The sequence below is a fragment of the Thamnophis elegans genome, chromosome 5, assembly GCF_009769535.1.
Source record: "Thamnophis elegans isolate rThaEle1 chromosome 5, rThaEle1.pri, whole genome shotgun sequence".
Lineage (NCBI taxonomy): Eukaryota > Metazoa > Chordata > Lepidosauria > Squamata > Colubridae > Thamnophis > Thamnophis elegans.
Genome location: NC_045545.1, coordinates 90,620,680 through 90,642,312, shown reverse-complemented (window position 1 = coordinate 90,642,312; position 21,633 = coordinate 90,620,680). Strand labels below are relative to the sequence as shown.

At 43.0% G+C, this 21,633-nt stretch overlaps 1 protein-coding gene across 1 annotated transcript in view; it reads left to right on the top strand.

Annotated features, from left to right (window-relative positions):
- Window positions 1-19,558: 19,558 nt before the first annotated feature.
- RBBP8NL (RBBP8 N-terminal like) overlaps window positions 19,559-21,633 on the top strand; it is a 29,991-nt gene continuing 27,916 nt past the window's right edge. The window contains exons 1-3 of the mRNA XM_032218619.1: window positions 19,559-19,625; window positions 19,814-19,856; window positions 21,322-21,417. Of these exons, the coding sequence (XP_032074510.1) occupies window positions 19,559-19,625; window positions 19,814-19,856; window positions 21,322-21,417 (206 nt within the window). The remainder of the gene's footprint in view (window positions 19,626-19,813; window positions 19,857-21,321; window positions 21,418-21,633) is intronic.

Here is a 21,633-nt window from a genome sequence, read left to right as displayed (position 1 = left end):
TGATGTTCCCTACTTTGGCAATGAAACGTCTGCAAAAAAACCTCCAAACTCAGCACCAAGGACCCCATATCTCTCTACTCCTTGTAGACAGTAAGGGAGATGATCTTGACAGAAATACAGAAATGTATGCAGGAACCATTCCCCGGACAAAGAGAGCTGAAACGTTCTTTAAGAGCAGGAAGCAAGATGATGTTTGGGGATCCCAAAGGACCTTTTTCAAAAGGCAACTGGACTTTGCTTTTCCTTGAAGATGTTTCGTTTCTCATCTAAGAAGCTTCTTCAGTTCCTAAGAAGTTTCTTGGGTGAGAAACAAAACATCTTCAAGGAAAAACAAAGTCCAGTTGCCTTTTGAAAAACACACCTTTGGGACAACTATGATTTGGATGACTGAGAGTCTCAATAATCAGAATAGAGCTGAAAGGGACCTTGGAGGTCTTCTAGTCCAACCCCATGCTCAAGCAGGAAACCCTATACCATTTCAGGTGGATAGCTGTTTTTCTTAAAAAGCTCCAGTGATGAAGCAGCCAAATTTCTGGAGGCAAGCTGTTCCACTGGTTCATTGTCCTCACTGTTAGGAAATTTCTCCTTAATTCCAAGTTGTTTTTCTCCTTGCTGAGTTTCCATCCATTGTTTCTTCTCTTGCCTTCTCTGGTGTTTTGGAAAATAAATTGACCCTCACTCTTCTTTGAGGCAGCCTCTCAAATATTGGAATATTGCTATCATGTCACCTCTAAACTTATTTTCTCTAGACTGGCCATACCCAATTCCTGCAACTGTTCTATATATCGGTTCACCGACAAATGCGCGACCGACAAAAGCGCACCATCAAAAACAACGCAAAAGCAATGGTAACAACGTTAACAACCCTTACCCTAACCCTAACCCTAACCCTAACCCTAACCCTAACCCTAACCCTAATCCTAACCTAAAAACCCTAATTGCGCTTTTGTGGGCACAATTTTGTCGGTGCGCTTTAGTGGGTGCGCTTTCAACGTCGCCGTTTTGTCACGCCGGTTTTGTCGGTGTGCATTTGTCGGGCGCGCATTTGTCTGATCACGCTATATATCTATCTATGTCTCTCTCTCTCTCTCTCTCTCTCTCTCTCTCTCTCTCTCTCTCTCTCTGTGTGTGTGTGTGTGTGTGTGTGTGTGTGTATTTGTTTCTGGGCCTTTAATCCTTTTAGTTGCTCTTCTTTGCACTTTTTCCAAAGCCTCAACCTCTTTTTTGTAATGTGGTGACCAAAACTGGATGCAGTATTACAAGTGTGGCCTTACTAAGGTTTTATAAAATGGTATTAATGCTTCATTTGATTCTATGCCAGTTATAAAACCAAGGATTGTGCTAGCCTTTTTGACTGCTGTCGCACACTGCCGGCTCATGTTTAAGTCATGAGTACTTGTTACAGACAATTCTAATATTTCCATACGTTTGCCCAAAGGGTATATATGTAGATTGGAGATGGTGATCCTTCGAGAGCTGTATGCAACGAAATGTCATTTTAATGTAGGCCAATTAATGTACATTCAAAGTGACAATAAAGTTATTCTAAGTTCTTTGCGGCCGCTCCTCCAATACAGGAACACTGCTATCTCCATAGACATTATGTTTGGAGGTGATACAGATTAAAAACCTCCCTGGTTCAGTGGGGTATAAGAAGGATGGGAGATTCAGCCCCCTCCATTTTGTAAGATTCTATTAATATAGCCAGCCTACTTCCCTCAATTACGAGTTCTCGGGACAGTGGTTCCCAAACTTGGCAACCTACTTCCCTCAAATACCTTGGCCAGCCTACTTCCCTCAAATACGAGTTCTCAGGACAGTGGTTCCCAAACTTGGCAACTTTAAGACTTTTGGACTTCAACTCCCAGAATTCTCCAGCCAGCTCTGCTCCACACTTGGAACTGAACCCAGAAGGACATTTCTTCCAACACGAAACCAGGCCCCCTCTGGTCCATGGAAAAACCCCTCTCAATGGAGCCGGTCCCTGGTGCCCCAAAGGTTTGGGACTGCAGCTGTCACAAATTCAAAATTCTGTAGCTGGGGAGCAGGGGTGGGTTCCTGCCAGTTCTAACCTCTTCTATAGAAGAGGTTCCACAAATCTATAGTGCCGTTCAGAACCGGTTCCAGCTCCCTTCCCCCCCCCGCCTGTCCGCACATCATCAAGATGAAGAGCGAGAGGAGGAATTCTGGGAGTTGAAGTCCACAAGTCTTAAAGTTGCCAAGTTTGGGAACCACTGTCCTAGGGAGTTGATTTTCTGGTTTGGCCTATCTGGTAGAGCTGGCACTCCTTTTCACAACGATCCCAACCAAACACGAACCGAGTAGAGTCCGCATGGGCTACGGGGCCCAATGCCTCAGAGACTCCGGTTTGACTTTATTGCTGACATTTTTCAAAACAAACAAAGGCAGCTGTGAGGGAAGGTCAGACTGCCAAGACTCTTGACTAGCTTTTCTTCCTGAAGAGAAGAATACGGCCATTCTTTTATTTTTTTATTATTATTTTTAGACCGTTTATGAACCAGATTTGTCTGAGGTGAAAGAATGGAAAGCCATTGCCCCGAGGGCCTGATCCAAAGTCGGTCTCGCGATTTGGAGCCCTCAAAGAAATCAATACTTTCCCTTCAAGGGAGTGAAACTAACTGGGGGTTTCCCACAGTCTCCTATTTACCATTTACTTCACCAACAAAAGACAATAGAGGCCATTCAGACCACCCCAACCAACCCCCTTGGCCAAAGGTCTTCAGAAAGGCCCTGAGGGTGGAAGATAAAGTTATGTTAGGGAAAGTCTTCTCGTTGATGGGGTTGCTATGTAAGTTACAGAAAAAATTAATACTGCTTCATGACAGGGAGGGTGGGAAGAAGGAGGGAGGGAGGGAAGGAGGGAGGAAAGAAGGAGGGGGAGGGAGGGACAATGGAAAGAAATGGGAAGGATGGAGGGAGGAGATGGGAGGGAGGAAAGAAATGAGAGAGAGGGAGGGAGGAAAGAGTTGGGAGGGAGGAAAGATGGGACGGAGGGAGGAAAGAAATGGAAGGGAGGGAGGGAGGAAAGAGTTGGGAGGGAGGGAGGAAAGAAATGGGAGGAAGGAAAGATGGGAGGGAGGCAAGGTAATAAGATGGGAGGGTGGAGATGGGAAGAAGGGAGGAGGTGAGGGAGGGAGATGGGAAGAAAGGAATAAGAAAGGGAAAGAGGGAGGGAGGGAGGGAAGGAAAGAAGATGGGAGGGAGGAGATGGGAAGAAGGGAGGAGGTAAGGAGAGAGGGAGATGGGAAGAAAGGAATAAGAAAGGGAACGAGGGAGGGAGGGAAGGAAAGAAAATGGGAGGGAGGAGATGGAAAGAAGGGAGGAGGTACGGAGGGAGGGAAATGGGAAGAAAGGAATAAGAAAGGGAAAGAGAGATGGAGGGAGGAAGGAAAGATGGGAGGGAGGAAAGAGATGAGAGGGAGGGAAGGAAAGAAGATGGGAGGGAGGGAGGAGATGGGAAGAAGGGAGGATGTAAGGAGGGAGGGAGATGGGAAGAAAGGAATAAGGAAGGAAAAGAGGGAGGGAGGAAAGGAGGGAGGGAGGGAGGAGATGAGAGGGAGCCTAACATTTCTCTTGCCAAATAAGGCATTTGTTAAGTGAGATCTGCCCCATTTTAAAATCTTTCTTGCCACATTTGTTAGGTGAATCGTTGCAGTTCTTAAATCAGCAACCTGGTTGTGAAGTGAATCTGGATACCCCATTAACTTTGCTTCTCAGAAGGTCTCCAAAGGTGATCACATGACCCACCCACCCACCCAAGGGGGGGCACCGCAACTTCATAAATATGAGCCAGTTGCCAAGTTTCCACCTTTTGATTACGTGACCATGGGGATGCTTCAGCGATCTTTTTTTTTTTTTTTTGCTTGAGAACTTTTCTTCTCCAAATTTGTGGCTGGGGCACAGAATAATGAAAGAAAAACTGACAATATTGGTGCGCTAAGCATTAAACAGCCTTCCTGCAACGCTCAATCGTTGGAAAGGAATCAAGGAGAGAAGCAACCTAGAACTAAGGAGAACTTTCCTAACAGGACAAATTAACCAGTGGAACTGCCTGCCTCCAGAAATCGTGGGTGTTCCATCACTGGATGTTTTTAAGAAGAAACTAGAAAGGCACTTATCTGAAATGGTATACGTTCTCTTGCTTGAGCAAGGGGCTGGACTAGAAGACCTCCAAGGTCCCTTCCCGCTCTATTCTATTATTCCCTAAATATGAAAAAATTGAGGAGGTAGCTCAACTGGATAGGATAACGTTATGCTTGATATATAAAAATTGAAATTCTCAAAGGAAACCATGTACTCCTGATGTTTAGTGATTGAAGGGGAGCCTGGAGCCTGGGGGGTGGGGGAGGAAGTGGCAATTGTTTTGTTAATACAAGTGTCTTTGATCAACAACACTGAGCTGTAATTATGGGAAAACAATCAAATCTCTATGTGGACTTTATGAAGGACTGGTCTGACCACTTCTTTGTATTATAGTGAGACTGGTTTGGCAGCTTCAGCTCCAATGAACATCCTTTCAGCTCCTGGGTTAAAGAAATGCAAACTGGAAGAGCAGGTTGGACCGAAATGCGGAAAGAAAAAAAAAAGGAAAAAAAATGGCTTATTGTCTGCGCAGATTTACCCACACTTCTTACTATCTCTGCTGCCTTTCCTAGCATGACTTCCAAGAGGGAGAAAGCTGCAGGTATCCAGGAGGGAGAAGAAAAAGAAACCGAGGAAAACTGAGTGGGGGAAAAAAGAGAGAAGAGAGAAGATTGGGAAAAAAGATGCAGCTCATTTGATGTGAGTCTTGCTACCGGTTTAGGGATGAATTTTTACCCCAATCGCTTCTGGAATTGAACAGGGATCGTATTTAGCATATGGTTGGGAGAGAAGGAGTTTTGGGAGCCTTATTGTGAAAATGTAAACTGGGAAAAATACGTGTGATATGTGTGTATCTTGGGAAGCAGTTCTTTGAAATGGGAACTTCTCTCTTTTTTTTCCCCCCTATTCCGGAATTTGGGGAGATATCTGTATGCCATAACTTGAGAACGGTTTTATAGGAGCTGTCCAGAAATATTTGAGCCGTGTCCATTTTCGCTAGTAGTAAGCGTTGGCTGGAATCAGGAATGGTTATCGACGGTCTAGCTGAAAACAATGGATGGGAACTAATCCAGGAGAGAAGCAACCTAAGGAGCTAAGGAGAAACTTCCTATCAGTGAGATTGATTAACCTAAAGGAACAGCTGAAATGAAATTGTGGGGGCTCCATCACTGGAGGTGTTTAAGAAGAGACTGGACAGCCATCTGTCTGAAATGGTATATACGATCTCCTGCTTGAGCAGGGGGTTGAACTAGAAGTACACGTTGCAAATTTAGCAGTTTAAGGAAGGGACGTGTTTCATTTAGATTTGCTCTTCCAAAATAGAAAAGAAAAGTTCAATAGGCTTTCGTACATTTCACTAAAATAAATGTGTGCAGTGTCATAATGCACTAATGCACATAATGCGTAATACACATAATGCAGGATTTGGGTTTGGCTAGTCTAGAGAAAAGAAGGACTATGGGGGACATGATAGCAGTGTCCCACTATCTAAGGGGCTGCGACAAAGAGAAGGGAGTTCAACTTATTTTCCAAAGATAAGAAACAATGGATGGAAACTAATCCAGGAGAGAAGCAAATTGGGATTAAGGAGAAACTTCCTAACAGTGAGAACAATTAACCAGTAGAACAGAAGTTGCCTTCAGAAGTTGTGGGTGCTTCATCATTGGAGGTTTATCAGAAGAGACTGGGCAGCCACTTGTCTGAACTGGTATAGGGTCTCCTGCTTGAGCAGGGGGTTGAACTGGAAGGTCTCTTCCTGTTCTATTCCCATTGATAAAAGCTGTGCATAGGGTGATCTAAGCAGCCACCTAACTAGGGTTGTCTTCTCAGCATATCTGGAAGGTCGACATCTTTCGTGAATGACCCCCTACGAACCTCAAATTAAAGCATCCTTTTATCACTTTCTACCAACCCAATCCCCATGCGTGCTGGAGAACAGCTTGGCTTTCTATTCTCTTAGGAAACAGATTAGGGGAAATAAAAGCACCTGGCTTTAAATAATAAGTTGATTCTCAGAACAATACAAGCCGGGGTTAAAATTGACATAGCATCATGGAGTCTAGGCTTGTATGCAAACAGATTGGAGTTTTTAGGCTTGGTATTTGGGCCACGTTCTAAGATCCCTCTTAAGTTTGATCAGGCCATCTTGTGACTTCTACCCATTTTATGGGTTTGCATTTCAAACACCCGGGGAGGGAACGAATTCAGCAGTCAGATTGCGTTGCGTAAGTGTGATGCAGGTAGTCGTCGATTTACGACTGCAAAAGAGCACAACATTGATGTCGCTAAGTGAGCAACTTGTTAAGTGAGTTTCACCCCATTTTACGACCTTGCTTGCCACATTTGTTAAGTGAATCGCTGCCGTTGTTAAGTAAGTGACACGGTTGTTAAGTGAATCTGGATTCCTCGTTGATTTTGCTTGCCAAAAGGTCGCCAAAGGGGATCAATGACCTTCGGTACACAGCGATGGTCATAAATAGGAGTCAGTCACTAGGCATATGAATTTTGAACTCGTGACCATGGGGTTGCCACAGGGGTTATAAAGGTGAAAAACGGTCACAAGTCACAAGTTAGTGACACGGTCGTTAAGTGAATCTGGACTTCCCAAGAAGGGGGTTATATGATCCCGGGATCCTCCAACCATTATAAATACAAATCATTTGCCAAGCATCTGAAATTTGATAGGGATGCTGCAATGGTCATAAGTTTGAAAATTGGTCATAACTCACTTTTTCCAGTGCCGTTGAAACTTTGAACTGTTGTAAGTCAAGGATTACGTGTAATCTTTGTACTTGGGTGAACCAATGGAACCAACTTCTGTCCTTTAGGTTGGAGGCGAAAAGAATAACAGAGTTGGAAGGGTCCTTAGAGGTCTTCTAGTCTGACCCCCTGATGAAGCGGGAACCCCCATACCGTTTCAGACAAATGGTGCATCCACAACTTCTGGAGGCAAGGCATTCCACTGATTCATTGTTCTCACTGTCAGGAAATGTCTCCTTGGGTTGGTTCTCACCGTGATTAGTTTCCGTCCAATGCATTTCCAGAGCAGGTATCTGCATTGTACCTTCAACCAGTTTCTTCACCAGGGTGGCATGGGAACGCCAATCTAACTACATTTGGCAGATGTCAGATTAAGGGAAATCGAGATGTAGGAGTGTCTTCTGTCAAAAAGCTCATGATGTTGGCCATGAAGCTATCTCCGAAACTCTGCCCAATTTTACGTACATCATGGGTGTGATGCAGTGATGAAATTCATTTTTTTTTACTACTAGTTCTGTGGGCGTGGCTTGGTGGGCGTGGCAGGGGAAGGATACTGCAAAATCTCCATTCCCACCCCACTCCAGGGGGAAGGATACTGCAAAATCCACACTCCCTCCTAATCAGCTGGGACTCGGGAGGCAGAGAATAGATGGGGGTGGGGCCAGCCAGAGGTGGTATTTGCCGGTTCTCTGAACTACTCAAAATTTCCACTACTGGTTCTCCAGAACTGGTCAGAACCTGCTGAATTTCACCCTTGGTGTGATGCCTAAACCAAACCAGGCAGAGGTTTGATCATAGTCTAGTGAAGAGAAGGACCAGGGGAGACATGATAGCAGTGTTCCAATATTTGAGGGGCTGCCACAGAGAGGAGGGGAATAACCTATTTTCCAAAGCACCCGAAGGCCAGACAAGGAATAATGGATGGAAACCGAACAAGGAGAGATTCAACCTAAAAATAAGGAGAATTTTCCTGACAGTGAGAACAATCAACCAATGGAAGAGGAGTTGCCTTCAGAAGTTGTGGGAGCTTCATCACTGGAGGCTTTCAAGAAGAGACTGGACTGCCATCTGACAGAAATGGTGTAGAATTTCCTGCTTGGGCACGGGGTTGGACTAGATGATCTACAAATCCCATATCCTTTACCACATTCTCTGGATACCACTTCTTGGATGACTGCTGCAAAACCTTGACATCCATCTGAACTTATCCAGATGGGGAAATCAGTGAGACTCAAAAAAAAATTTCCTTTGACTGATGATAACCCTAATAGCTAAAAAGCAAAATAGCTTGCTATATTTTCATCTCCATGGAAGACAAGAGTACAAGATTAATAGGAAAAATCTTGTTGATGTGCTGACTTTTGCCATTTTTATTTGTTCAATGACCATCCATAGACAGTCATCCAAAATGCAAATCAGGGGTCCTTGATGCTCTCTGAGCTTGGTGGTTTTCTTGCAGATGTTTCATTATCAAATTATACACTGATGATGTTACCTAGTTTGGTAAAGAAACGTCTCCGAGAAAACCACTAAGCTCAGAGAGCACCAAGGACCCCACAGTTTAGCTCTGAGCTACAAATATTCTCCTTTATTGGTGTTGGGAAAAATATCCAACTGGTTCAGTTCCAAGCTGGGAGAAAGACACTGGAAACATGGAGCCTGATTGGAAAGATGGGTTAATGGTGAACAGAACCACCAAGCAAATGGTTCTCTAGTGCAGCTGAATACATGGAGTAGAGAGTCTGGGATATTTATACCTTCTCTTGGGCTTTGCACTTGAGCCTCCTGTTCCTGTTGCAAGAACATGCATTCTATTGGCTGTTGTCAGACTCCCATGGGGCCTTGTGCAAATCCTAGCAGTTTGTCTGAGATAAGTGTGGTTGAAGCTTGGGCTGATGCAATGTCCTTAGGAGATTTTGCAATGCAATGAACCCTGCTGCTAGATAATCCTATTATTTCCTGGTGGGTCATGTCTTAATCCCATCACCTTGGAGCTGAAGGACTTTTGTCTTGTAAATAGAATGGCCCAGTCTTTCTTAATGGGCACCAAATATCTGCTGGGGGCAGAGAGCTGGGGCTGAGTTTCTGTCTTCCTTAAGATTTCCATTTCTCTTTTACAGGAGATATAATATTCTGCCTTTTTAAATATTTCTCAAAATATTCCATTCTTCTAGGAGAGGAGTAGGTGCTAACTTTGTACATTGGTATAATGCAAATTGTGGTGGCTTAGTGGCTAAGACACTGAGCTTGTCGATCAGAAAGATCGGCAGTTCAGCAATTCGAATCCCTAACGCCGCATAACAGAGTGAGCTCCCGTTATTTATCCCAGCTTCTGCCAACCCAGTGGTTCGAAAGCATATAAAAAATGCGAGTAGAAAAACAGGGGCCACCTTTCGTGGGAAGGTAACGGCGTTCCGTGCACCTTCGGCGTTTAATCATGCCGTCCACATGACCACAGAGACATCTTCGGACAGCGCTGGCTCTCCGGCTTTGAAACAGAGATGAGCACGCCCCCCTAGACTCGGGAACATATGTTCGAACCTTTACCTTACCTTTTTATAATGCAAATTGTCCCAGCTGGGATGCCTAGTCAAACCTGGCTCAATCTCAAAAAGCAGAGTTCCTTATGATCAGTACATGGATTGGAGACTACCACAAAATTCCCGGACTACTGGCTAGACTGAGAAGTGAAGAACCACATTCCAGAAGGGATCAGTGGCGAGCCACGTCCACATTGTTGGCACCATCACTAAGGAAGCGTTTCCATGACCTCATCAAAAGCCAACCCAGTTCCAGAGAAGCTTATGCCTGGATGACAGGCGAGACAAATGCAGTCCTAAAAACTGCAGGACAACAACAACAGCAGCAGCAGCAACAATGACAACAACACACCCCTCCATGAAATCATGGAAGACACATTAGTGTAAGAGCGGGTAATTGAGAAGGTGATGACAATATATTCAAAAGCCTAGGAGGAAAGAATTTGGGGTGGGGATGGGGATACCACTGGAAGTCAAATCTTTCTTATCTCACTTCATTGTAAACTGCCCAGAGTTGCTGGAAGTCAGGTAGGGTATTTATTCAATAAAGTGCTGTTATGGTTAGTCTCACAGTCAGCCAGATGCTCAGACTGGATCTTGGATAGGCAGATGGGGAAGTTTGACGGTGTTGAAAGGTTCACACCAAGATATAAGTTGTTCCCAGCAAAGCTGCCTTTTGCAATTGACAAATCGGGATTTGGAATATAATAGATTAACAGAGTTGGAAGGGACCTTGGAGGTCTTCTAGTCCAATCCCCTATACCCGGGATGGCAAACTTATGGCACATGTGCCGCAGGTGGCATACAGAGCCCTCTCTGTGGGCACATGAGTCGTTGCCCCAGCTCAGCTCCACCATGCATGCACGCGCACCTCCCCGCTGGTTTTCAGGTCTCTGCTGTACATGCACAAGAGTGGGGCGCATACGGGGGTTACACATGCATGCGCAGGGGCCAGGGCACAGGGGGGGGGGTCACACACATATTGCCTTATGGGTGCACACACGGGTTTTCAGCACATGACAACAAAAAGGTTAGCCATCACTGCCCTATACCATATCAGACAAATGGTGGTCCAATCTCTTCTTTAAAACTTGTGTTGGAGCATTCACAACTTCTGGAGGCAGGTTCTGTTCTAACTGTCAGGAAATTTCTCCTTTGTTCTAAATTGCTTCTCTCCTTGATTAGTTTCCACCCATTGCTTCTTGTTCTACCCTCAGGTGCCTTGGGGAATAGTCTGACTCCCTCTTCTTTGTGGCAACCCCTGAGATATTGGAAGACTGCTATCATTTCTCCCCTAGTTCTTCTTTCTATTAGACACATCCAGTTCCAGCAATTGTTTTTATATCTTTTAGCCTCCAGTACCCTAATCATCTTTTTTTTAATCAATGTCAATAGTGTTTAAGTGGTTCTCCAAGTGTTTTGGAATTGCACCGAAGACGCCTATTACTATTGTTGTTACTATCGTTGCTTTCTTTTGCCCCTGTCTTGTTATTTCTCTCTCTATAAATATTTCTATTTCAAATGCAGACCTTTATATTTTGTTATCTTCTCCAGTTCTTTCCCTTCTGCAGTGCTCTGCTGCCTCCAGGTACTGCCACGTCCACTATTCAGAGTTTATTGTCTTTCTTATCAACAGTTGTTAAGTCCGGGGTGTTACGTGACAGGGGCCTGTCTGTTTGAATTCTAAAGTCCCAGCGCACTTTAGCTTCTTCATTGCCTATGACTTTCTCTATTATTATGATCATCTGTGCACAGTGTAAAGTCACAGCTACCAGTCCTTTAGCTAACATTGGCCTTCATATGCTTCATAGTTTTTCCCAAGAAGCTAGGCTGTCGTAATGTATTGGTGTAATATATGGAACAATCCAAGTAGTATTATATAGGTCATCTATAATTAAATTCCAAAGGGCTGCGGTGGCTCAGTGGCTAAGATGCTGAGCTTGTCGATCAGAAAGGTCGATACTTCGGTGGTTCGAATCCCTAGTGTCGCGAAATGAGTGAGTTCCCATTTCTTTTCCCAGCTTCTGCCAACCTAGGAGTTCGAAAGCATGTAAAAATGCAAGTAGAAAAATAGGAACTACCTTTGGTGGGAAGGTAATAGCATTCCATGCACCTTTGGGGTTTAATCATGCCGGCCACATGACCACGGAGACGTCTTTGGACAGCGCTGGCTCTTCGGCTTTGAAATGGAGATGAGCACCGCCCTCTAGAGTTGGAAACGACTAGCACATATGTGCGAGGGGAACCTTTACCTTTAATCTTAAATAATCATTATTAATCTTAAATTAATACAGTAGTCCTTGATTTACGACTGGAATTGAGTCCAAAATTTCTGTTGCTTAGTGGGGCATTTGTTTACCTTTATAATTAAATTCAAAGACTGTTGAAAATGTAATAACTCAAGTCCTAACCAAGGATTTAAGGAACTATGTAAATTGCATATGAGGATATAGGCAATTCCAAGCAGGATTTTTTTCCCCCTGTTAAATTAGGGGATCCAGGTCTAATAAATTTAAATTTTTCAAATATCAAGGGACCCCAAAGGTGCTTTTTCAAAAAGCAAAGTGCCCTCTGTTTTCCCCCGCAGACATTTCACTTGTCATCCAAGAAGCTTCTTCACTTCCGAACTGAAGAAGCTTCTTAGGAGTGAAACACCTTCAAGGAAAAAACCAAGAAATCCCAGTTGCTTCTTGAAAAAGCACTGATGGAGGGAAGAAGGGATGTAGAAAGGGGGAGGAGAAAGGGGGAAGAAAGTGTCGGATAAGGTATAAATATGGTGTATGGAGAGCAGAAGAGCCAACAACTGGGTGTTTTTTTCCCTTTGGTAGTTGATGGCAAGATGAATTGATGTAATTACTTAATAATGCAACATGATATTGACTATGTAATAGTATACATGTGATTATATGCTATGAAAATTGAAAATAAAAAAAATTATGCAGAAAAAAAAATAAGAAAAGAAAAAGCACTTTTGGGACAACCGTGACCTGGATGACTGAGAATCTCCATAGATAAATATCATTTTTAGATATTGCTTCCAGGGCCCAAACATGATTGCTATAACAGTGGGGGTTTTTCCCCCCTAAGCATTTAACTTCAATCTGCAAGCCTGAATATTTCATAATACTTTTGGATTGCTTTGTTATTATTTTAAGTAATAATACCACAACCCTCATAAATATGTTGCCAAGGGTTCAGATTTTGACCACGTGACCATGGGGACGCTGCAACAGTCGTAAGTGTGAAAAACAGTCTTCCATGTCGTTTTAACTGTCACTAAATGAATTGTCGTAAGTCAAGGAATACCTGCAATTCTAAGGCAACCTCTCTCGTGCCAATCTCTTGGTGTTTATTGGACCTTAATTTCAGACTCAGACGCAACCGGTTATTCCACCAGCGTTGTGTTAGCACAGGATGAATGCTTGAGAGAGGAAGAGGTATTGGGTTTTGTTGAAATGTGTTTACTTTGAATTTAAGACTCGCCATGCAACTTTGCTCCAGCAGACGTTCTCAGATAACACGAAGGCCAACATCGTTCGAGTGCTAGAGGCAGTGCAGAGCAATAGCAACGGAGGGGTGGGGAGCCAGAATCTGTTAGTCTCTGTTTTACTTGCTTGGTGAGTTGATGCTAAAAGATGCCTTTAGCAATAGCTTAGACTTATACGCCGCTTCACAGGGCTTTACGGCCCTCTCTAAGCAGTTTACAAAGTCAGCCTATTGCCCCCAACAATGTGAGTCCTCATGCTACAAACCTCAGAAGGATAGAAGGATGGGTGAACCTTGAGTCGGTCAGAATCAAACTCCGGGCAGTGGGCAGAGTTAGCCTGCGATAGGGCATTCTAACCACTGTGCCAGGATGGGATGGGATGGGATGGGATGGGAGGGAAGGGAAGGGAAGGGAATGGAGGAATGAAGAATAGAATAGAATAGAATAGTGGAGAGTAGAGTAGAATAGAATAGAAATAGAAATAGAAGAATGAAGAATAGAATAGAATAGAAATAGAAGAATGAAGAATAGAATAGAATAGAATAGAATAAAATAGAATAGAATAAGGAATAGGAATAGGAATAGGATAGAATAGAATAGAATAGAGGAGTGGAGAGTAGCATAGAATAGAGGAGTGGAGAGTAGAATAGAATAGAATAGAAATAGAAGAATGAAGAATAGAATGGAATAGAATAGGAATAGAATAGAATAGAATAGGCATTTAGATTTATATACAACTTGATAGTGCTTTTACAGCCCTCTCTAAACAGTTTACAGAATAAGCATTTTACTTAGAGTGTCCTCATTTTACTGACGTTGGGAGGATGGAAGGCTGAGTCAACCAGTCATGAACTCCTGGCAGTTGGCACAGTTAGCTTGCGATACTGCATTCTAACCACTGTGCCACCACGGCTCATGCATCATTTTCTTTCCTAGCTTCCATCATTTCCCCTTCCTTTCTGAAATTTACAAATAAGAGTGCAACTGTTTGTCCCACTATTCCTTTGGAGGAGACCCGTTCCACTAGGTAACGTCTAATACAACATTCTAGCCTTCAATATGGCTCATCTTACCGACCTCGGAAGGATGGAAGGCTGAGTCAACCTTGAGCCCATCAGGATCGAACCGCTGGCAGTCGGCAGAGTTAGCCTGCAATACTGCATTCCAACCACTGCGCCATCAGGGCTCCTATATCCTGCCTTGGTAAAATATGTATCTGTTTGAGCGGACCAGAGACGGGAGAGTGGCAGTCGGCATTCAGCATGCAGATAGTTCCTTGACTTACAACCATTTGTTAAGTGACAGCTCGAAGTTGCACCGGCACTGGAAAAAGTGACTTATGTTGCAGCATCCCCATGGCCACGTGATCAAAATTTGGATCATAAATATCAGCTGGTTCATATTTATGACGGTGACGGCGTCCCAGGGTCACGAGATCACCTTTTGCAGCCTCCTGGCGAGCGAAGACAATGGGGAGGCCAGATTGACTCAACCACTGTGTTATTGTCTTGTGAGTTGGGATACACCATCCCAGGACTGAGTCCTGCTGAACCAGAAACACTGGAGTTGGTAGAATCTCTACTTGCGTTGTTGGAGAACTGGATTGTTCGGGGCAGATGTTGTTCTGTGTCTTTTCTTTCCCGGTTGGAGAAAAATCCAGCCAGTTTCACCGCCCTTGTTCCCCCGGTCTCCTACCTCTGGGAATGAATCTGGAAAACCTCATTTTCTCCTGGGAAATGGAGTTGTTTTCACTTCATTCCTTAGGATGGTGTTTCTCAACTTTGGCTCCTTTAAGGTAGGTGGACTTCAACTCCCAGAATTCCCCAGCCAACATGGCTGGCTGGGGAATTCTGGGAGTTGACGTTCACAAGTCTTAAAGTGGCTAAGGTTGGCCTCCCATGCTCTATAACAGTGATGGCTAACCTTTTTTTCATCGTGTGCTGAAAGCGCATGCACGCGTGAGAAAGAGAGACCCGAAAACCAGCTGGCTAGTGGGCGGTGGGTGCGCATGCGCAATGGAGCTGAGTTGGGGTGATGGCTGATGTGCTCGCAGAGAGGGCTCTGCGTGCCACCTATGGCACACGTGCCATAGGTTCACCATCATAGCTCTATGACAATACACAAATGTTTCGTATTATTACTGTTTGTCATCTTCTCGGAGAGCTCTGCCTGGTCATCGTTGGCCAATGAACACAAGACCTGAAAGCTGGGAGTTGAAATCCTCCTACCTTGAAGGGGCCAAGGTTGAGAAACGCTGCCTTAGAACATAGAATAATAGAGTTGAAAGGGATCTTGGAGGACGTCCAGTCCAACCCCATGCCCATGTCAATAGACATTATAATATACAATACAATACAATACAATACAATACACTACAATAGGAGAGTTGGAAGGGACCTTGGAGGTCTTCTAGTCCAACCCCCTGCCTAGGCAGGAAACCCTATACTGTTTCAGATATATGGCTATCTAACAACTCTTTAAAGACTTCCAGTGTTGGGGCATTCCCAACTTCTGGAGGCAAGCTGTTCCACTGATTAATTGTTCTAACTGTCAGGAAATTTCTCCTCAGTTCTAAGTTGCTTCTCTCCTTGATTAGTTTCCACCCATTGCTTCTTGTTCTACCCTCAGGTGCCTTGGAGAATAGTTTGACTCCCTCTTCTTTGTGGCAGCCCCTGAGATATTGGAAGACTGCTATCATGTCTCCCCTAGTCCTTCTTTTCATTAAACTAGACTTATCCAGTTTCTGCAACTGTTTTTCATATGTTTTAGCTTTCACTCAGGTTGAAGAAATAGATTTGACATTGCTTGGAAATTCCGATTTAGTATTCAGGCCTTACAGTGTGGAGATACTTTGTGAAACATCTGGCGGCAATCCATGGATTGCAGGGAAGAAGTACCGGTGTGTATGTTTTATTAGAAGCTGATGTTAGACACTATTCCAGCTGTGCTATGATTAGAGACAGACAAGGCTGCTTCCTTGCATTGTTCAATTGAGCTTGGCAGGGGATCCTCCTGTAAACTTCCAGAGATAACACAGTCCTGGGTTGTATAAACAGAGGCATAGAATCAAAAATCACAAGAAGTATGAGTGCCGCTTTATAAAACCCCAGTATGACCACATTTGGAATACTGCAACCGATTGTGGTCACCCCATTACAAAAAAGATGTTGAGACTTTGGAAAAAGTTCGAAGAAGAGCAACTAAGATGATCAAAGGCCTAAAACATACGAAGAAGGGGAGCAGGATTTGGGTTTGACTAGTCTAGAGAAAAGAAAGACTAAGGGGGACATGATAGCAGTCTTTTGATATTTGATGGGCTGCCACAAAGAAGAGGGGGTCGAATTATTCTCCAAAGCACCAGAGGGCAGGACAAGAAACTATGGATGGAAAGGAAACTAATCAAGGAGAGAAACAACGTGGAATTAAGGAGAAACTTCCAAACAGTGAGAACAATTAACCAGTGGCATGGCTTACCTCCGGACATTGTGGGTGCTCCATCACTGAAAGTTTTTAAGAAGAGATTGGACAGTCACTTGTCTGAGATGGTGTAGACTCTCCTGCTTGAGCAGAGGGCTGGACTAGAAGATCTCCAAGGTCCCTTCCAGCTCACTCACTCATTCATTCAAATTTCTCCTTAGTTCTAGGCTGAATTTCTCCTTGAATAGTTTCCACCTTATTTAATTAGATCAGTTGCTTCTTGTCCTGTCTTCAGGTCAGAGGTGGGTTTCAAAATCTGGTGCTACCGTTTTGCTCTTGCTCATGTGATCGCTCTCGTGCGTGCACAACACTTCTGCGCATGCGCAGAAGCGTCCAGGCGGGTGAGTGGAGCCTCCCGCCACCGCCACTACTGGTTCGGCTGATCCGTGCCAAACCGGCAACCCAGCTTTGCTTCAGGTGCTTTGGAAAATGGGTTGACTTCCTCTTCTTTGTGGCAGCCCGTCAAATACTAGAAAACTATCTTGTCACCCTTAGACCTTCTTTTCATTAAACTGTTGGAAGAAACGTTCTTCTGGGTTCAGTTCCAAGTGGGGAAAAAGACACTGGAAACATGGAGGCTGCTTGGAAAGATGGTTTAATGATGGACAGGATCAAATGGCTTGAGCTCCTGAACAGAAAAGGGGGATCACATGCTTCCAGATGTTGGGTGAAGAAGAAAAAAAGACCCAGATGCTGGAAGTCCCTGGTTTTATGCCCTCTCTGGCCTTTGATCTTGTATTCTGATTGGTTGTCAGACTCCCATGGGGGCCATGCAGGGGCAACTCTCTGGGCTGTGTTTTGAGTCCAGGTTTGATTGAGCATCACTTCTTCCCAAGTGCCCTGTGGTGAGATGGGGAAAGGGCTAATACTATCATGCCTTAATCCCATCACCCTGGAGCTGAAGGGGGAGGTCTTTGTTATGTAGAATAGACAGTCTCAGGCCTTTTAATGGCCCATTGACAAAGGTGGAGGCTATTAAGAGTGAGTCTATTTCCTATCTAAAAACAAGTTTCTCCATTTCTGATCCACGGAAATATAACATTCTTCCTTTTCAATATTTCCCAGGATATTCCATTTTTCTAGAAGAGGGGTGGGTTTTAAAGTTTTAAAGTTTTGTATGTCTACAAAACTAGACATACCCAATTCCTGCAACTGTTCTTTATATGTTTTAGCTTCCAGTGCCCTAATCGTCTTTCTTGCTTTTCTCTGTGTGTCTGTATATTTTATCCAGCAATTCTCTTCATAAAATTGCACGTCATCTCTTTCTAAAGTCAGGGAAATCTGCTTGGGCAAATTAGCAGCCAAAGAAACTTTCCCAATTTAATAAACCCACAGCTTTCTTTTTAACTTCCTTTACAAGTGGAGTTACTAAGCCTGCATGCCAACCACAGGTATTAATGCAATTTGAGCTTCCTGGAAAGATTTACTCTCCTGAAAGCTTTTCCCGTCAGATTCTGTCACGGGTCCTGAGCAGAGTTGGCTAAGCTTCAGAGTAGTATAATAAAACTTCTGGAAACTCCTTACGGAAATGAGACACTATGCGGTGGTCACGATAAATTAAGACTGATAGCTAAAGGACATCTGTGCAAATGCAGTAATCACCCGTGACGTTAGGTAATTTAGAATATAATCTATTTTCTTCCTGCAGCTTCCTACCATTGATTTGGGGCTATGAAAAATGCTATAAGGTACTCCCCTATGGGGAATAACAGCAATTCTCCAGGGGAACTAGGCAATACGCTTTATAGGTATATTAAACATTTAGCTCTGCGGATCAGGGGTGTTACTTTTTATTTCCTATAAATAAAATTTAATTAACTTATTTCCTTTAAAACATAAAGCTGGACAAAAAATATTCTATAAACCAAGCAAAATTGAAACATTATTATATTGTATTGTATTGTATTGTATTGTATTGTATTGTATTACATTACATTACATTACATTAATTATATTGGAGGTCTTGGAGGTCTTCTAGTCCAACCCCCTGCCTAGGCAGGAAACCCTATACCGTTTCAGACAAATGGCTATCCAACATCTTCTTAAAGACTTCCAGTGTTGGGGCATTCACAACTTCTGGAGGCAATTTCTGTCCCACTGATTAATTGTTCTCACTGTCAGGAAATTTCTCTTTAGTTCTAAGTTGCTTCTCTCCTTGATTAGTTTCCACCCATTGCTTCTTGTTCTACTCTCAGGTCCCTTGGAGAATAGTTTGACTCCCTCTTCTTTGTGGCAACCCCTGAGATATTGAAACGCTGCTATCATGTCTCCCCCTAGTCCTTCTTTTCATTCAACTAGACATACCCAGTTCCTGCAACTGTTCCTCATATGTTTTAGCTTAGGCTTATTTTAGTGCATGTGCTCAAAAGCCCGATTGGGGTTATTATGCAGGGAGGTCTTATTTTCAGGGAAACAGAGTACATGATGGGTAGTTCTGGTGCAGCTGACCACATGAAGTTGAGAGTGCGTGGTTTTTATACCTTCTCTTGGGCTTCGCACGTGAGCTTCCTGCTCCTGTGCAAGAACATGTATTCTATTGGCTGCTGTGGGGCTATCCAGGGGTCAAAGCTGAGGTTGTCTGAGTTCCCAGGTTTGGTTGAAGCTTGGCTGATGCAATGTCCTTAGAAGATTGTGCAATGTAGTGAGCTTTGTTGCTAAATGGCATTGGGTTAATCCTACTATGTCCTGGAGGGCCATGTCTTAATCCTATCATCCTGGAACTAAAGGCCTTTTGTTTTGTAGCTGGCCCAGACTTTCTTAAGGGCCAAAAAATATCTGTGGGGGGCTATTAAGAAAAGTGGGGGCTATCTCTTTCTGTCTCCAAGAGCATGTTCACTCTTCCTTTAGGGCAGTGTTTCTCAACCTTGGCGACTTTAAGTCCTGTGGACTTCAACTCCCAGAATCCCCCAGCCAGCTGGCTGGGGGATTCTGGGAGTTGAAGTCCACAGGACTTAAAGTCGCCAAGGTTGAGAAACACTGCTTTAGGGAAATGTAATATTCTGCTTTTTTAATATTTCTCAAAATATTTCATTCTTCTAGAAGGGGGATGGGTCTTCCCCCATCAGAAAGGGTTTTTTTTCTTTTTTCATCTCTATTTTTTTCCCTCTTAGGTCAGAATCTGAATGCTGGCAGAGGGAGAAAAGTGATCTGAAACCTACCTTTGACCCATCCATGTGACAACAGAAGGAACATGGCCACTGAAAATTTTGCGGAAATCTTGAACAGACTCAAGGAAACACATGAGAAAGAAGTCCAAGGTAAGAAAAGGGATGTGTGTTTGTGTGTGTTTGTGCGCGCACCTGATGATTGATTGGATGAACAGATTTGAGGCAGAGATGTTTAAAAGTGGATGAGAAGCAGAACGACTGCTGATTTTTGTAGAGTTTGATCTTTTGTGACTGCGGCTTCACTCAAAAGGTCACAGATTATTTCTGAACTCTTCCAGGCCTGCAAACCAAACTGAATGAACTAACCAATGAGAAATGTCGGTGAGTAAAACAAATGCCATCTATTAGCCATGGGTTCTTGGACCTAATTTCTTTAGGATAATTCAGAATCGATTAAAATATAAAATAAACTTTAAAATTCATATCTATCTATCTACCTACCTACCTACTTACTGATCATCCATCCATCCATCTATCCATCCATCCATCTATCTCTATCATCTATCACCTATCTATCTATCTATCTATCTATCTATCTATCTATCTATCTATCTATCTATCTATCTATCTATCATCTATCTATCTTTATTTATTTATTTATTTAATCTATCTGTAATCTATCCATCCATCCATCCATCTATATCTATTATCTATCTATCTATCTATCATCTATCATCTATCATCTATCTATCTATCTATCTATCTATCTATCTATCTATTATCTTTCTATCATCTATCTATCATCTATTATCCATCCATCTATCTATCTTTATTTATCTAACTATAATCTATCTTTCTATTATCTATCTATCTATCCATCCATCCATACACACACACAGACACACACACATATGTGTGTGTGTGTTGCATTTGTGCTGATAAATAAATATATAGAAACTATATAGAGACTATCTATACTAGTGTCCCTTTATTTATTTATCAGCACAAATGCAACACAAATGTAATAAGGCAACATTAAAAAAATGCCTTTCTGCCTGGATGGCTCCCAGATGAGCCAATAGACAGAAAAGGGAAGCAATATGCTCCCTCCCATATTTGGGCATACCAGGGGTTGTGACACAATATATATATGTATGTATGTATGTATATATACATATATACATACATACATACACACACATACACACATACATACATACATACATACATACATACATACATACATACATACATATATATATATATGCATGCATGCATGCATGCATGCATGCATACATACATACATACATACATACATACATACATAATCAAAATTAAAATTTTGTCTGGTATCTTCAGAGGGATAAATCTGGACCAACTGCTTTTTGACTAATAGTTTGTTAAATAAACTACAATTGCCTGGTAAGCCATAAATAAGCCATAAATTACTGCTCACAAAGCCAGGGGCTGTGTATGTCAAGCCACATTTTGTTTAGCATGATGGGCAAACAATTTCTGTTCCCTGAATACATACAGTCCTTGATTTACAACCATTTGTTTAGTGACTGAAGTTACAGTGGCACTGAAAAAATAATTTATTACTGATCCTCACACTAGTGACCATCACATTATCCTCACAGACACATGTTAAAAATTTGGTTGCTTGGCAACCTGCACGTGCCTCAGCAATGCAGCATTACAGTGGCTGCAATGGCCATAAGTGTGAAAAATGGTCACCTTTTTTCAGTGCTGTTGTAACTTCAAACGGTCACTAAGTGAACTGTCATAAGTCGAGGACAACCTGTACTTTTCTTCTCTTCCTCCTTGTTCTTCTCCCTTGGATTAGGGACAACCAAAGAATTGAAGAGCTCTTTACCAAAAACCACCAACTGCGTGAACAACAAAAGGGACTTAAAGAAAATGTGAAAGTCTTGGAAAACAGGTAAATGGCTTCATCCTGTCACAGGGGACATCTGCACAGGAGGGGAAAATGAAAAGTGTCAAGATATTGGCCACAACTGCACAACTAAACTTTTCTCCCATAAACATTGGGCAAGGTTAAATAAATACGGTAATCCAGATTTGGCAAATTGTGTAAACCCAGTTAATCACATCGCATAACACAGTACTGTATATGTATACCATGTTTCCCTGAAAA